The sequence below is a fragment of the Alexandromys fortis genome, unplaced genomic scaffold (genome assembly GCF_014885135.2).
Source record: "Alexandromys fortis isolate MF-2015 unplaced genomic scaffold, M_Fortis_MF-2015_v1.1 scaffold_150, whole genome shotgun sequence".
NCBI lineage: Eukaryota > Metazoa > Chordata > Mammalia > Rodentia > Cricetidae > Alexandromys > Alexandromys fortis.
Genome location: NW_026068027.1, coordinates 750,936 through 768,812, shown reverse-complemented (window position 1 = coordinate 768,812; position 17,877 = coordinate 750,936). Strand labels below are relative to the sequence as shown.

The window sequence follows — 17,877 nt, the reverse complement described above, 5'->3', positions numbered from 1 at the left end:
CTCTTTTTTTTTTTTTTTTGACACACACACACACACACACACACACACACACACACACACACACACACACACACACAGAGAGAGAGAGAGAGAGGCCTGACTTGTCCTGGAACTCACTGTGTAGACCAGGCTGACCTTGAACTTACAGAGTTCCACTTGCTTCACTTTCCTGAGTGTGGGATAAAAGGTGTGCACCACCACTGCCCAGCCTCATAGACACATGGGCTGACTTGTCTCTCTTTATATCAGACGAAGATTATAATAACTAAATTTTAGGATCTTTATAATAATAACAGCAAATTTTAAAGTGATTGTGGTACACAAGGCACATGTTTTCTTTCATCTAACCCTCACCAAAACCTTAGGAGATTCTGTGGATGTAGCTCAGCTGGTGGAACATTTGCCTGATATGTGTGATATGGGTCTCATCCCCAACACTACAAGAAGCAGGCATGGTGGCACATGCCTGTCATCCCAAGGCACTCAAGAGGTAGAACCAAGATCAGAATAGGTATTATTATCCTCTACCATGAGGAAATGGGCTCAGCTCAGAAAGGTCACTAAACATTTCCATGATGACAAAGTTAGCAGGAGCAAAAGACATAATTTGAATTCAAATTCATCTCATTCCTCTTATCTGCTCTTGTGTGGGAAACTAATAGGTTGTATGCATAAACGCACCTCTGACCGAGCTAGCTAATTGCGTAGCAGGGCATGGTGGACCCATACCTGTGTAAACACAGTGCTCTGGAGGTAGAGGCAACAGAATCTCAAAGGCAAAGCCAGCTTGGGATACATTATGAGGTTCTGTCTGCAAAAACCAACACAAAAACTAGCTACCCAAAGCTTGATGACTTTGCTTCAGCCCTAAGATTCATCCCATCATTCAGAGAAGCAGAAATGTAACTTGCAAGGCTTTCATAAGGAATATTGGTATTTAATGGAGTTTCTAAGCCAGGAGCCATGCTGTGTCCTTATAACCCCAGCCACTTGAAAGGATAAGGCCGGAGGGTGGAGAGCTGTAGGTCACGTTGGGCTCTACAGTAAGATCCAAGTCAGCTGGGGCAATATGGCACCACCACAGCTCAATAATCAAGTCAGTCAAGAGTAAGAGAGAAGACAGAGAAGTCAAAAGAGAAGAGCGAGCTTTTGTGTATGTGCAGGTTGGTTCCCTCATTGTGGTAGATGGTCCCTGATCTTTCATGACATGTTTGTACTACTTGGTAGCTTCCTCCCATACAACTCTGGTTTGAACTTGTGATTTGCTTAAACCAATAATGTGTCAAAGGAGTGGAGACATACTGGTTTCCACTTGAAGGCTAGAAGGCTTTTGTGTAGCTAGGTGCCAAGGTGGTCTACACTTACAATTCTTATCCCTACACTTGAGAGACTAAGGCAGGAAGATCATGAATTTGAGGAGAGCCTGAGCTATGCCGTGAGATGCCTCCTTCTCAAACAAACCAACCCAAAACCAAACAAAAACCAAAACTAAAGGCAAAGCAAACCAAAACAAATACCACTAGCTTTGTGCTTTTTCATTCTCCCTCAAAAATCCTCCCACCAGCATGAGGAAGAAGTCAGGAGTACCTTACACAGGGTGAGAGACTTTGAGCCATGAACTCTGTCCTCTTGAGTCCTTCCCAGATGTCTTAGTCACTGTTCTATTGCTCTGAAGAGACTTCATAACCAAGGTAACTCTTATAAAAGAATGTTATAGGATAATCTTTTTGTATGCTATGAAGATGTGTCTGTTTTACCTCATCTGCCTAAAGCACCTTCTGATTGGTTTAATAAAGAGCTGAATGGCCAATAGCTAATTGAGACATGAGACTCCTTAAAGAGGCCCTTTTGTGCAGCTGAGCAGCTGAGTTGGGCCTGTGAGAAGCCTAGGTAGAAAAGCCTGCCTCAGTGCAGACCCAGCAACTTCCAAGGGCTAGGGCAGGTAGGTGCCAGCTCCCTGCCAGTGCCTGCAGGCATGAGGCTAGGCTCTCATGAAAAAGCTAGCAGCTGCTGCAGCCCAGAACCAGTGGGGTAGCTTGCTGGACTGACTTGAGGGAGGTGGAGTCAACCGCCAGCACCATGTGCTAAGCAGAGCCTCAAAGAACAGATGCACAGAGGTTACTTGCCTTTTAAGGTTTGGCTCAAGCTGGAGATTCTCAGAAATCCAGGCCCAGATTGGTGGCGGGGAAACAATCCTCTGAACAGGTAGGGTATCCTTGAAAATGTGCTTAGGTGCTGAAGAAAGAAAAGAAAATCGAAGGGGCTGAAGAGATGGCTCAGCAGTTAAGAGCACTGACTGCTCTTTCAGAGGCCCCAGGTTCAATTCTCAGCACCCACATGGCAGCTAACAACTGTCTCTAATGCCAAGATCTGACACCCTCAAACAGACATACATGGAGGCAAAATACTGATGCAAATGAAATAAAAGTAAATAAATGATTAAGAAAAGGAAAAAAGTCAATATAAATAGTCATTAAAAAATAAAGTTTGAAAATAATAAAGTGAAGTCTTTTTTTAAAAATATTTATTTATTTATTTATTTATTATGTATACAATATTCTGTCTATATGTATGCCTGAAGGCCAGAAGAGGGCACCAGACCTCATTATAGATGGTTGTGAGCCACCATGTGGTTGCTGGGAATTGAATTCAGGACCTTTGGAAGAGCAGGCAATGCTCTTAACCTCTGAGCCATCTCTCCAGCCCCATAAAGTGAAGTCTTTAAAGAGAGTAAAGTAATATAAAAAGAATAATTCACAGATTCAACGCAATGCCCATCAAAATCCCAACAAAATTCTTCAGAGAACTCAAAAGAATGGTACTCAATTTCATATGGAAAAGCAAAAAACCCAGGATAGCCAAAACAATCCTGTATAATAAAAGAACTTCTAGAGCCATCACAATCCCTGACTTCAAATGCTACCTCAGAGCTACAGTACTGAAAACAGCCTGGTATTGGCATAAGAACAGATAGGAGGACCAATGGAACCGAATGGAAGATCTGGATATCAATCCACGCATCTTCAAACACCTGATCTTTGATAAAGAAGCAAAAAAAATCAAATGGAAAAAAAGAAAGCATATTTAACAAGTGGTGCTGGCATACCTGGATATCAACATGTAGAAGAATGAAAATAGACCCATATCTATTACCATGCACAAAACTCAAGTCCAAATGGATCAAAGACCTCAACATAAAGCCAGCCATTCTGAACCTTATAGAAGAGAAAGTGGGAAGTACACCAATGCATTGGCACAGGGAACCACTTCCTAAATATAACCCCAGCAGAACAGACACTGAGAGAAACAATTAAGAAATAGGACCTCCTGAAACTGAAAAGCTTCTGTAAAGCAAAGGATATGGTCAACAAGACAGAACGACAGCCTACAGAATGGGAAAAGATTTTCACTAACCCCACATCATACAGAGGTCTGATCTCCAAAATATACAAAGAACTCAAGAAATTAGACACCAAAAGATCACATAATCCAATTAAAAAAATGGATTGTAGACCTAAACAGAGAACTCTCAACAGAGGAATCTAAAATGGCTGAAAGATACTTAAGGAAATGTTCAACATCCTTAGTCATCAGAGAAATTCCATCTTACACCTGTGAGAATGGCCAAGATCAAAACCACTGATGACAACTTATACTGGAGGGGTTGTGGGGAAAAGGGAACATTTTTGCATCGCTGGTGGGAATGCAAGCTGGTACAACACCTTTGGATGTCAGTGTGGCAATTTCTCAGAAAATTAGGAAACAACCTTTCTCAAGATCCAATAAAACCACTTTTGGGTATATATCCAAAGGATGCTCAATCGTACCACAAGGACATGTGTACAACTATGTTTGTAGCAGCTTTGTCATAGCCAGAACCTGGAAACAACCTAAATGCCCCTCAATTGAAGAATGGATAAGGAAAATGTGGTACATTTACCCAATGGAGTACTACACAGCAAAAAAAAAAAAAATTACAGCTTGAATTTTGCAGGAAAATGGATGGAGCTAGAAAACATTATTTTGAGTGAGGTAGCCCAGACCCAGAAAGACAATTATCACATGTACTCACTCATAGGTGGTTTTTAAACATAAAGCAAAGAAAGCCAGCCTACAAACCACAATCCTAGAGAACTTAGACAACAATGGGGACACTAAGACAGTAAGAGAGAGACTTACATGGATCTAATCTACATGGGAAGTAGAAAAAAAAAGAAGTAAAAAAAGACAAGATCTCCTGAGTAAATTGGGAGCATGGGGACCTTGGAAGAGGATTGAAGTGGGGAAGGGAGAGGTGGGGGGGGAGCAGAGAAAAATGTAGAGCTCAATAAATATCAATAAAAAAATGTAATGTAAATTCTAGTTCCTAAAAGCTACTATTACAAATGTTTTAGGATAATTAGGATAGCAATTAAATTTGTAGTAAGGGTTTAGATGTACTCAGAAATAAGCTTTATTTAGCCTCATGTATTTTAAATAGATAGGTGGTTTTCAAACACTTTAGAGAACTATAGAATATGGCATTTCAGATGTTTTAATAGCATAAGGATTTTCATGACAGTGAGACATGTCTGCTCCTGGCAGCACCAATCTCCTTCAGAGAAGATGATAGACATTGAAGAACCTTTATTTGAAATTTGCTTTCAATGTGGTAAAGTTAGCCACTGAACAAGAAACTGCCCTTTCCTCAACTGCTGGCAATATGCTGTCCAAATAGTATAAGCAGAACACATAGGAAAGCAATTGCAAAACTTTGCCAAGACAAGGTAGGCCAGTCCTTCAATGTTCCTGATTCACAGAAAAGTTTGTCACATTGCCCTGTTGCTTTGAGTCTTGTGGTGACCTAGCATATGATGGTGTAGGGACTTAAACCACTTCACAACAAGGAAACAAAAGAGAAAGAAGGGAACAGGGTTTGCTCACACATCATAAGAGTGCCCTCCAGGAACCCAAAGACATCCTTCCTACTGGACCAACCTCTGAAAGTTTCTATCACCTTCCAATAGCACCAAGTGTTGTATGTGGTGGTTCTACTCTGTTCTTTAGGTAATAAAGACAAGAAAAAAAGTCTTTTCCTGTTTGGTTGGTGCAATTTTTTGCTAATATACTCCATCTGAGGTTGAATGTGAGGTCATGGCAGCTGCTGAAAACAAAAGATGGACAGAGACCCCACTGAGAGGGACAAAGACCTCCTGCCCTAGGCTTCAATAATTTTCTTGGAGAAGGATCATGTCCAGTGATTTATCTTATGTGTGATGCTAAGCAGTCTGTTTAGAGGTCGGATTCTGCTATTTCAAAGGAAATCTAATCTCTCTGTTGCTGGTTAAGTTTTGTTTGTTTGTTTTTGTCACTTGACAAACTCGGGTCCTCTAGGAAGGCAGACCTTCAGTTGAGAAAATGCCTCTAGCAGATTGACCTGTAGGCAAGATTTTGGGGGAAATTGTCTTGGTTAATGATTGATGTGGGAGGGCCCAGCCCACTGTGGTTGGTCCCAACCCTGGGAAAGATAGCTGAGCAAGCCAGTAAGCGGCGTTCTTCCATGGTCTCTGCTTCAGTTTCTGTCTCTTGGCTCCTGCCTTGAGTTTCTGTCCTGACTTCCCTTCCTGATGGACTGTGAACTGTAAGGTGAAATAGCCCCTTCCCTTCCCAGTTGCTTTTGCCATGGTGTTTATCTCAGCAATAGAAAGAAAACGATGACATTTCTGTGCCTCCATCTCTTCAAAGCAATGGCGTTGACTTTGTACAGTTATAGCAAGAGCCAGAGGAGTTAAGATTGTGAGCCTTTGAAATGTTACCCCATGATGTGCAGCTCAGTTGGGGATCATGATTTGAGTTGACGGCATGAGTGAACAAACAATTACTGATAAATTCCTTGCAGAAAAAGAACAAAGCAAGTGTGCAACCCTTCACTTCCTCCTTTTTGAAGTCATGAAAATCATGCAAATAACAGAGCCAGCTGGGGAGTGAGAAGTGAGAGATGTTGGCCTGGCACTTCCTTTATCACTAGGAAGTTGCCTTAGGGAGGGCTGGAGAGTGCGCTGTAGTGGATCAGCGCGACAGGTTGCTTTTTAAGAATCATGAGTATCATCATCATTATTATTACTATTGCTATTATTATTATTTACATCCTGACCACAGTTTCTTCTCCCTTTTTTCCTCCCAGTCCTTCCGCTCCATCTCCCCTCTGCCCCCTGCCACACCTCCTCTGTTTCCCTCCATAAAAAGCCTCCCATTGATATCTACCAAATATGGTAGACTATACAGTGCCCTGCCAGTATAGGTACCTCACCTGTGGGTGACAGGGTACCACCATTTTCATCATGCCCTTGCATCTCACTCAAGCATTCTTGGACAATTTAGGAGATAAGGAGATTAATGTCATTATCATTCCTGCTAGCCAGTCTGTCTGAATCCAGGACGTGCAATGTGGGCCTGAATAGACTTTTGTTTTGTTTTGTTTTTGTTTTTTACACTTTATCCTTAAGCAGAAAATACAATTGCCCTGCTGTGGTAGCATATACCTCTATCCTCAGTTCTCAAGAGGCTGGGGTTAGATCATCTCACTGTACTTGTACCCCAAACCAATTGAGGTCTGATCAGACCTTCTAATTTTCATCTCTGGATCCATGAGAAATATACTTGGATGGAAACTGCCTAAATTTGATTGTTATGGCCAGGTGTGGTGGTGAACACCTTTGTCCCCAGCACTTGGAGACAAAGGCAGATGGGTCTCTGAGTTCAAGGCTAACCTGGTCTACAGAGCAAGCTCCAGAACAATAGAGCTACATAGAGAAACTCTATCTTGAAAAACCTATCTATCTATCTATCTATCTATCTATCTATCTATCTATCACTATATAACTATATATATATTATAATTACTAGGAGCAGAGACATCTATATTATTGTTCAGAGACAGGAGTCGTGTGTACTTTGGTACTAGTGAAGGCTTGAGGGTGTTCTGAGGTTGTTAAGTGCAGGAGAGGTGTGTGCATAGCCCACTGAGCTATCTCCTAAGCTTGCCTGCCTTGGTGGCGCCCATCTATCATCTCAGCAGAGATGATAGTGAGGCAGAGGCAGGAGGACTGCTGAAAATTCAAAGCCAGCCTGAGCTACAAGAGTTTCCAGTTGATCAGGGCTACATTACAAGACCTTGTGTCAAAAAGACACCCCCAAAACAGACAGACAGACAGACACACACACACACACACACACACTCAGAAAGAAAGCAACTGTCAGTTTCAAAGGAAACCCCATTTCCCTAAAATTCTGGAAGTCAGAAGGGACAAACGGCTCTCCGCGGTGCCTGTTAGCGCACCAGTGTGCGCTGGCCTCCAGAGTCCTCAGTATTGCAAGTGCTGCTCACACATTTCAAAGTCCATCCCCGCTCTGATCTCTTCCCCGTCCTTCCTAAACTTACCCAGTTCACAGCTTCCCTTCCCCGGAGCTACTCATTCCCCTGATGACCCTGAGACTTCAGCTATGTTCTCCCTGTCTCCTTCTCTCTCCCTCTCACTCTCCGTGCCCCCTCTTGCTCTCCCTCTCTCTACATCACCCCCTACGCCCCCCCTTGTTCCTTCCTGCTTCTTTCAAGGCCAGGTCTAGCCTGCTGGCCACATTCAATCTACCATTTTCTCTCTCTGCTCTGGACTCTTCCAGATGCCTCTGGCTGTTCTCTCCCTCCTGTCTACCATAAAAACCTTCCCCTTAACCATACTATGGAGCAATCGGTCATGTTTTCAGTTTATATAGCCACTTCTTATTCTTTGTCTTTAAAAAATACATTCTGGCCTTTTTTTTTTTAAGGTTTTAAAAGCTGTGTTAGCCATTTTTTCATGATTATAATGTAATACCCAGGACAGACCAACTTTATAAAGAAGTTTATCTTAGTTTATGGCACTGGAGCTATAGACTGGTTAGCTTTTGTCAGCGTGCCACGAATTAGAGTCATCTGGGAAGAGGAAATCTCAAGTGAGGAACTGCCTCCGTCAGGTTGGCCGGTAGGCACATCTACCGGGCATTTTCTTAATTGCTAATTGGTGTGGAGGACCCAGCCCTCTGGGAGCAGTGCCACCCTGAGGCAGGTGGGGCCTGTGCTGGACAAGAGTAGTTGAGAAAGCCAGGCTAGTTGAGGAAGCAGGCTAGTGAGCAGCCCCTGTCTCTGCTTCAGTTCCTGCCTTGAGCTGCCCTGACTCCCCTCAGTGATGAGCCGCTGCCATCTGGAAGTATAAAATAAAACAAAGCCTTTCCTCCCCAGGTTGCTCTTGGTCGTGGTGTGATCACTACAACAGAAAGTAAACAAGGGTGGAGGGGTGATTCTCGCTGCCAGAGTCCTGAGATGGCTAGAACACCGCAAACCAAGAGGCAGGGAGCATATGCCCCTTGTCTTTGTCGCTGCTGTCACCGTGCAGGCACTGAGCTTGTGAGAATCAGAGAGATCCAGTTCCACGGCACTGTGGGTGCTGCAGCGATGCAGAAGAAAACTTACACAAACACAGACAGCTGAGACCAAGGGGGTCAGGACACCCCAGAATTCTGGCGTTTTCAGAATTATATTCTGTGTTGAATGTGTTTAAAGTCTAAGTTACATATACATAGGTACACACACACAGACACACACACCTTTCATATTTGAAATTTGCATGTTTTGTTTTGTTTTGTTTTGGTGCCCTCTATTAAACAAGCAAGAAAACTCCAAGCAAAGGAAACAATAAGGCCCCTGCTGAACCACACCAAAGCAAACAGAATACAAGGCTGGAAGCGGTGGCGCATGCCTAGAATCGCAGCACTTAGGAGGTAGAGGCAGGAGGAGCATTGCAAACTGGAGGCCAGCCTGATCTGTGTAGCAAGTTTCAGGCTAGTCTGGGGTACACACCTGCCCCAGAAATGAATAAACAAACAAATCTCTTAGGCCAACAATGAATGAAGAAGAAGCCCTCAGAATGGGAGGAAATATTTGCCAGCCGTATATCTGATAGAGGAAAATACCCTGAATAATCAAAGAACTAAGAACAAAAACAGTCAAGAAAAGATATGACCCAATTAAAACAAGGGCTAGAGATCCAAAGGGAGAGTTCTCAGTGGAAGAAATAAAAATCAGTGAACAATAGCTCAAAAAGTGGTTTTCATTGTGGTGATTTGAATGAAAATGGCCCCTATAGGCTCTTATGTCTCAAAACTCTGATACTCAGCTAGTGGAAATCTTTGGGAAGGATTAGGAGGTGTGGTCTTATTGGAGGAGGTGTGTCCTTGTCAGAGGAGGTGTGGTCTTGTTGGAGGAGGTGTGTCCCTGTTGGAGGAGGTGTGTCCTTGTTGGAGGAGGTGTATCACTGGTAGGGGTTGGCTTTGAGGTTTCAAAAGCCCACACCAGGCCCAGTGCCTCTCTGCCTTCCTGCTGCCCATGGATCAGGATGTAAGTTCTCAGCCCCATGGCTGCCTGCCACAATATTCCCTGCAGTGATGATCATTGACTAATCCTCTGAAGCTGTAATCAAGCCTCCAATTAAATGTTCTCCTTTACAGGAGTTGCCTTGGTCATGGTGTTTCTCCACGGCAATAGAACAGCGACTGAGACAATCACTCTTAGTAGTCAGAGAAAGGAAGATTAAAATAACTTTGAGATTTCATCTTATCCCAGTCAGAATGGCGAAGATCAACAAAACAGCTGGCCACCAATCCTGGTGAGGTCGTGGGGAGAGGGAACCCCTCATTCATTGTTGCTGGGAACACTCTGGAGAGCAGTGTGGAGAGTTCTCAAAGCGCTACCAGTAAACCGACGTGTGACTCAGCTCTATCACCGCTTGGTAAATACCGAAGGGTTTGGCACCCTAATCCATAGGTACTTGCTCAGCACATAGTCACCCAATTCACAGTCGCTTGGAAATCTTCAGCAGGTGGATGGATAATAAAATGAGGCACGCGGACAAAATGGAGTTCTATTCGGCAGCCAAGAGAAAATAAATCATGAAATTTGCAGGCAAATGAATGGACCTAGAAAAGAGTATACTTAAAAAAATATAAAAATAAAAATAAAAGAGTATATTGAGTTGATAGCCCAGATTCAGAAAGACAAACCCTACGTGGTCTTATCTGTGGTTCTTTGCTCCAAATCCTCAGGTATGGGTATACTAAAAGAAATAACCTCAGAAACCAGGGAATAAAAAGACGGTGGAATGGGGGGAATGTGGAGAAAGGAATAGCAGGATCCAGGTGATATCAAGAGGTAAATGAAAAAATGGGAGGGAACTTCAACTGAGGGTGGGAGGTCAGTACAGAAGGAGGAGAGATGAGGGATGAATAACACCCATATCTATCTATCTATCTATCTATCTATCTATCTATCTATCTATCTATCATCTATATCTATCTATCTATCTATTTATCTATCTATCTATCAATCATCTATCTATCTATCTATCTATCTATCATCTATTTATCTATCGATAAGTTATGCTGCTTGGGTTAACAGTGCTCTTCACAAAAACCATAGACTAACAAACCCCCTAGTATCAGGCACAAGAAACCTCCTTTTGAATGGTGGTCAGGGTAGTCCAGGTAACTCCCAAGACAATATAGTTGCCCTTGGTTGCCTCTTGGAGGTTGAAGGTAAGCCCTGCTGCTGGAGACACGGCACACTTACGATACAGAACTCAGATTATGTGAGCTGGATTCCATCTGAAACCCTCCTTCCTCAAGTCCAACTTTTGCAGTTCCAGAAGGTGTTGTGCGAACTGCCAAGGGAGGGGAGCAACTGAGAGTCCTGTCCAGTGTGACATCTGTGAACCACAACAGTAACCAGCAAAGCAAGCAGGTAAAGGTGGAATGGGTGGCCCCCACATGTTACTGGTAACCAGCTGCCGTCTAATTGGACCTAAGGACCACTCAGTAAGAAGGAACTCTTCTCTGGTCCTAGAAACCTAGCCAGCTTCCTAGGGTTAATAGGGTCATGGATCTCAGAAAAGAATCTACTTCTGCTGCATTGCCAGATCAGCTAATTCCTAACTACATTCTAAATCGTATCCTTACGCCCACAGGTAAGTCAAAGAAGCTTCTCTTTACAGCAAATAGAGACCATCACAGAAACCACAACTGAGCACAGTGCAGAGATTAAATGCTCATAGGGAGCTGTCTTATTAGGGTTTCTATTGCTGTGATCAAACACCACGACCAAGAAGCAATTTGGAGACGAAAGGGTTGATTAGGCTTACACTTCAGCATCACTGTTCATCACTGAAGGAAGTCAGGACAAGAACTCAAACAAAGCAGGATCCTGGAGGCAGGAGTTGATGCGGAGGCCATGGAGGGGAGCTGCTAACTGGCTTGCTTCCCATGGCTTGCTCTGCCCACCTTCTTATAGAACGAGGACCAGGCCAGGTGGTGGTGGCGCACACCTTTAATCCCAGCACTTGGGAAGAAGAGGCAGAGGCCAGCGGATCTCTGTGAGTTCAAGGCCAGCCTAGTCTACAGAGCTAGTTCCAGGACAGCGGGCTACACAAGGAAACCCTGTGTCAAAAAATCAAAATAAGACAAACAAACTAAAACCCAGGACCAGCAGCCGAGGGATGGCACCACCCACCGTGGGTTGGGCACTCCCCATTGATAACTAATCAAGAAAATGCCTTACAGCTGGATCATGGAGGCATTTTCTCAACTGAGGCTCTTTCTCTGATGATTCTAGCTTGTGTCACATTGACGCACAAAGAGAGCCAGTGCAGGAGCCCAGCTCCAAGGGATACAAACTACATCACAGCTCCTGCATCTATGGCTCAGGGAACACGAGGGAGTGGAGGTGGAAAGATTATAAGAGAATACCAACATGCCTACTGCAAAAGTCTCTCGTAGGAAAAGCTGCAGAAACACTATCTGAACATGCTAACACAGAAGGTCCTCCCTAAACAAAGAACTACAGGTAACAAATGACTACAGAGAAAAAGACAATTGGCCTCTGTCGGGGATGAGCCCCCTAATAGGTCAGTTGATACAAAGGGGTCAGCCCTGAAACCATATAGACAAAAACAGACTCAGCAGGTCATATTATACATTTATGAATATATATATATATGTAACAATAATAACCAAAGAAAAAAAGGATATCACCATGACTTAGGAGGGAGTGAAGGGAGGAAAAGAATGGGGGAAAATGGTACAATTATATTGAATTTTAAATTGTATAAAAATTTATAAAAACAACAAAACAAAGAGCAACCCTTGCAGGCCACCACTGTGGGAGAGCTGGTCCTGCCCCTCTCAGGGTGGGCATGTGGAGGTTGGGCACTGGCAGAGACCTAGGCTGATCAACTCAGCTACCAGCCAAGCCCAGGTCTAGGGCTTTGAGTTGGCCCACCTCAACATCCACCTCATCTCTGAGCGGCTGGATCTCGTGAAGATACGGGTCCTGAGGATCCATAGCCACAGGATCTCCATGACTCCGGGCAGCAGCAGGATATTCGAGAGGAATTCCACTGAGGGTCCGATGTCCATGTAGCTTTGAGGTGGCTGAAGCCAGGGGTCTTGAACCACACTAACGACTCAATGAACATTTGTTAAGTACAGCTGTTTGGGCAAAAGGGTGTATTGTGTGACCCCCCTCCCCCCAGCTTCCAGTGTCACCATGGAGAACGGATATGTGGCAGAGAGGTTGGAAAGAAAGAGGAGTGGAGCGGAACAGGCATGGTGTAATTTTCATTTTTCATTTTCTTTTGGGGAGGAGGGTTACAAGGGTGGAGAGCAGATACAGGAGGACTGGGAAATGAGGGTGATTGGGCTACAAAATTCCCAAAGAATCAATCAAGAAAATAATTTAAGAACAGATAGGTAATCATTGGTTACTTAGTGTTCTCAGACAAGGCACTCGCGTTCCCGGCCATGACGATGTGCACCATTGGTAAAAGGCTTAGTTCCGTGTTTGATTTCAGACATGGATGACATGCATGATGGACGTGCTGGACTGGAACATCACGTGCATTCAGGCAAGTGCCCACTCCCAAGCCCACTCCTACCTTTCTTAATTTGTAAAGATTTATTTTGTTTTTATTCGTGTGGGTGTTTTGTCTGTCTGTCTGTGCACCATGTAGTGCAGTGCAGGGACTGGAAGAGGGAGGGCATCAGATACTCTGGAGTTTCGGGTGTTGTGAGCCACCATGTGGGTGCTGGGAATTGAACCCAAGTCCTCCTCAAGAGCAGCCAGGGTTCTTCACGTCTGAGCCTGCTCTCTAGTCCCACCCCTACCATTCTTTTATAAAGGGGCAAGCGTGATGGAGCCCGGTCAGATGCCACTGTAGCCGGGCTGGTCCAGGAAGACAACTGCATCAAAAGTCCAAGCACTTCTTGGTGGGTTTCACACAGCAGCCAGCCTGGGCTTCTCTGCTCCTCCTTCTCGTCTCATGCGGTCCCTGTCTCCCTTCAGCCTGATCTCTGGACCAGTCCATCCGTCCTAGACCAAGAGGCTGAGGGACTGGGCGTAGGGCTGGCAGGATGAGTCTGGGCGCCTGGGAGCTCCATGGAGAGAAGTCTGCTGCTACAGACTGTGTGTGGAAACGATGTTCAGTGTTTTATAAAAAGTTTCTGGCACTTCGGAGGGTCAGTGAAGGCCCTGACGTCTGAGCGAAGCCGGGCAGCATGGGTAGGTTATGTGAGTCGGGAGCCGGCAAGGGGGTTCAAGGTGTGCGTGATGCCGAGAAGGAAACCTAGAACTGGTGAGCTGGAGGATAGGCCATAAGTTCAGGGTGGGGGAGCACAGAGTCCCGGGGGTTTCCAGAAAGGAGCCCAGAGGGCTGGACCTGGCTTACTTTTGTGACCTAAGATCTCTTCCTGGGAGCTGGGGGCAAGTGGAGGGGGGCGGTGCGTGGGGGAACGCGATAAGGAGAAAGGCAGAGGTGCCTGCCAGGAGGTCCTCAGAGGCTAAACGAAAAAATGCAGGGTCTTATCCTCGCAGGGTTGCCTGGGGAAACTTGTGAGTAAAGAATCCTGTTTATTGTCGTCTGACGCACAGTCACCTGGGGTTTCCATGGTTCCCACCAACAATGCAACACAAGTCAATCTCTAGAGGGCGGGTCTGCAGGGTGGGGCATCCTCTCCCTTGTCTGGCTCACAACTCAGCTGTATCTCCGCTCAGCTCTGGCTGACGTCGGGAGGGGTAAGCGTGCCTCTCAGGCCTGGATGTCCTTGGGAGGTAGGTGAGGCAGAGGCTTGGTGTCTGTGCTTGGGCTGATTGTGAAACTCTAAACTGCAGTCTCACGCCCTCCACCTAGGTAGGGAGGAATTCAGGGATGCAGACACAGAGAACTCCCAGCAATGAAGAGTTAGAGCAGTTTATGAGCTCTGGTCATTTAGAGTTGCTCTCCAAACCAGCAGCAGGGGTGTGGAGGTGAGGTGGTGGGGCTGGGGTGGGGAGGGATTGGTCGCCTATAAATACATAGCTCCTGGATAGGTTGTTAAGAGCCAAAAAGAAAGGGAAACGACAGCTGGCTTGGTTTTGTTGTTGTTTCTCCCTTAGAGGCAGGGATTTCCTACTATTCCAGGCTTGCCTGGAACTCACCTGTGCTCCACGCTTGTCTTGACTGTGTTATCTTTCGGCCTCACCTCAAGAGAGCTTGGCTAGCAGGTCTAGAGTATCTTTTATACACAGATCTGGAGACTGCACAGCCTTCTTATTTATTTGTTTGTTTTTTTCGAGACAGGGTTTCTCTGTAGCTTTGAAGCCTATCCTGGAACTTGCCCTGTAGACCAGGCTGGTCTCGAACTCACAGAGATATGCCTGCCTCTGCCTTCCAAGTGCTGGGATTAAAGGCATGCACCACCACCTCCCGGCTGCAAAGCCTTTTTACCTCCATGTTTTCATTTGCTTTGTGCAGAGCTTGGTGAAGATGCCAAACCAAGGAATGGTGATTCATTCTAAAATGAGTAAACTAAGTGGTTTTTGTTTTTTTTTTGATAGGGCCTCACTGTGTAGTCTTGACTTGGCTGCTGCGTAGACCAGGCTGCCCTTGACCTCTTAGAGAGTTCTGAAATAAAGGCCTACACCACCACACCCAGCACAGTACAGTGATTTGTCCTCGAGTTATTGAACACAATCAAGATGTCTCACGTGTAATTCCAGCGCTCAGGAGGAGGAGGCAGAAGGACCAAGGAAAGAGCTCTGCTGTGTGGGGCTACAGTGTGAACTTCCGGCCATCCTTGACTACATAATGAGCTCACTCTCAAAAAGAAAAAGAACACAGGCTGGACATTGGTGTCAAAGAGTTCCAGGTCTGTCAAGGCTGCGTCCATAGGCAAACCCTGTCTCCAAAGACCAAACAAACGAAATAGCCAAACAGAAGAGCAGAATGTGAACGTTCCAGTTCCTGACTCCTTGCTCCCTCTGCTACATCAGTCTTTCTTAGTAGCCCAGGCTGGCCTCCAGCTTCCAGTCTTTCGGCCTTAGAACCCTGACGAGCAGGTTTCCTGTGCTTCCAGATTTGACTTCTATCAGTGTTCCTCAAATATGGGCATCCCGGGTTCTTGTCGTTTTAATAGGAGTCGTATAAACACGTCACCAGCATTGAAAAAGTTATAGCCAGATGGTGTTCCACACCTATAGTCCTCGTACTTGCGGAAAACCCCTGTGAGTTCCGGGGCAGCATAGTCTACACAGAAAGTTCCAGGCTAGCCAGGGCCACACAGATTCTGTCTCTAAAACAAAACAAGAAAGCAAACCCCAAAACAAAAGCATCAGAAATAACAAATTCCTACTGAATGAATAAAAAATGCCCACCACGTCAGTTACTAGTGAAAGAAAACCAAACCATGAGATGTCATTTCATACCTACTGAGATAACAGGTAGATAGCAATGCCGCCTGTCTGTGAGAATGGGGGGAAATGACAGTGCTCCTGCATAAGCTTTTCACAGTGGCAGGGTCGATCGTAGCCACAGAGGTTTAGCCTAGGTACGATTATTGCTAATTGAGAACCTGCCCCATGCATTGATGGCGGGAACGTAAAACGATTTAGCTGCTGACGAGAACTACTTAAGGGCTCCACAAAGGGTTAAGTGAAGCTCCACCTGGTGGCATAGATCAGAGAGCTGAAAACACATTTATACACAAATGTGTACGTGTGGAGCGTGCTCGTAATCCCAGCACTCAGGAGGTGGAGGCGGGAAGAACAGAAATCCAAGGCATTCTTGGCTTAGTAGTGAGCCGGGGGCTAGCCTGGACTAAGACCCTGTCTGAGGGGTTCGTCTGATTTCATTTATATAAAATGTCGAGACTAGCTAAACCATAGAGACAGTAGATAAACTGTTTCCAGAAAGTGTGAAGGGGAAGGAACAGAGTTGTAGACAAGTTTGAAGTTTCTTTTGGGGTGATAGGAATATTATGGGATGAGGCAGTAGTGGTGATGGCAATTTGTCGTGGGACAATCCTTCTGTGAAGATGTGTATCTGCTAAGCCACCTTCTCACTGGTTTAAGAAAGAGCTGAATGACCAAGAGCTAGACAGGAGAGAAGAGATAGGACTTTCCCAGGTAAAGATAGAAACTCTGGGAAGAAGAGATGTGGGGGGCTGGAGAGATGGCTCAGCGGTTAAGAGCATTGCCTGCTCTTCCAAAGGTCCTGAGTTCAATTCCCAGCAACCACATGGTGGCTCACAACCATCTGTAATGAGGTCTGATGCCCTCTTCTGGCCTGCAGGCAAACACTCAGACACTCAGACAGAATATTGTATACATAATAAATAAATTTAAAAAAAGAGAGAGAGTTGGGATTTGCCAGAGATTTGGAGTAAGTCAGATGTGTGGCACCGAGGAGAGGCAATGGGCCACATGGCAGAATGTAGATAAATATGAATGAGTTAATTTAAGTTATAAGAACTAGTTTGGAGCCGGGCGGTGGTAGCGCAAGCCTTTAATCCCAGCACTCGGGAGGCAGAGGCAGGCGGATCTCTGTGAGTTCGAGGCCAGCCTAGTCTAGAAGAGCTAGTTCCAGGACAGAAACCAAAAGCTATGGAGAAACCCTGTCTCGAAAAGAAAAAAAAAAAGAACTAGTTTGGAACAAGCCTAAGCTAAGACCAAGCTTTCATAATTAATAAGAAGTCTCATGTCATTATTTGAGAGCTGACGTTCCAAAGAAAGGCCTGCTACAACGAGTCAGTACAGCGAGTATGCCCAAAGCCACTCGGTCAGCTTTGAGTAACTGCAAGTTTGTACTGTGTGAATCATAGCTCAGTAAAAATGTCAAACAAAACAAACAAAACTCAGGAGAGCCCTTTACCCTCTGGGACAAGCGACTTCATGGGCAGAGGGCGGAAGCAGCTCCCTGTTCGTGTTCCTGTGTCTTGGTGAACACGCTGAAAAGAATGTTTCCTTGCTGCCTGTTTTTTGAATCATGAAAATTTTTCTCTCTTATTTCCTTCAACACTTCATTGGCTCAGGCGCGATGATAGTGACTCTGTGGGTTTTGGTGAATTAAATAGAGTTCAAACCGACATCCTAGGGACCGTGATAAGAATAACAGCTAGTATTTATTGGATTTTGAATTATTGAATTCGAGGCTGGGAGCTGGCTCAGTGGTTTGGAGTATGTGTTGTTCTTGCAAGAGCTGGGTTTGATTCCCAGCACCCACCTGTCAGCTCACACCCACCTGCAACTGCAGTTCTGGTGATCCAATCCCTCCTGTGGGGCCAGGGACGCATACTGATGTGTATACATGCAGGCAAAATGTCCATACCTGTAAAATAAATTATTCCAAATTTAAAAAAAATATTTGCCAGGCAATGATGGCATACGCCTTTAATCTCAGCACTCAGAAGGCAGAGGCAGGCGAATCTCTGTGAGTTTGAGGTCAGCCTGGTCTACAGAGTGAGTTCTAGAACAGCCAGGACTACACAGGGAAAGCCTGTCTT

At 45.1% G+C, this 17,877-nt stretch overlaps 1 protein-coding gene across 5 annotated transcripts in view; it reads left to right on the top strand.

Annotated features, from left to right (window-relative positions):
• The window catches only part of LOC126514828 (uncharacterized), a 22,225-nt gene extending 6,442 nt beyond the window's left edge, over nucleotides 1-15,783 (top strand). For 4 of the 5 annotated variants that reach the window (XR_007595679.1, XR_007595676.1, XR_007595677.1 and 1 more), the window contains one exon: nucleotides 9,523-10,420. Coding sequence is in view for 1 of the 5 variants with exons in the window: in XM_050164015.1 (XP_050019972.1) it covers nucleotides 10,710-10,810; nucleotides 12,597-12,674; nucleotides 12,915-12,968; nucleotides 13,406-13,477 (305 nt within the window). In the remaining 4 variants the exon portion in view is untranslated. Of the gene's footprint in view, nucleotides 1-9,522; nucleotides 10,421-10,709; nucleotides 10,811-12,596; nucleotides 12,675-12,914; nucleotides 12,969-13,405; nucleotides 13,622-14,935 lie in introns of those variants that run through there. The other variant, XM_050164015.1, reaches the window with a different exon arrangement.
• The last annotated feature ends 2,094 nt before the right edge of the window (nucleotides 15,784-17,877 follow it).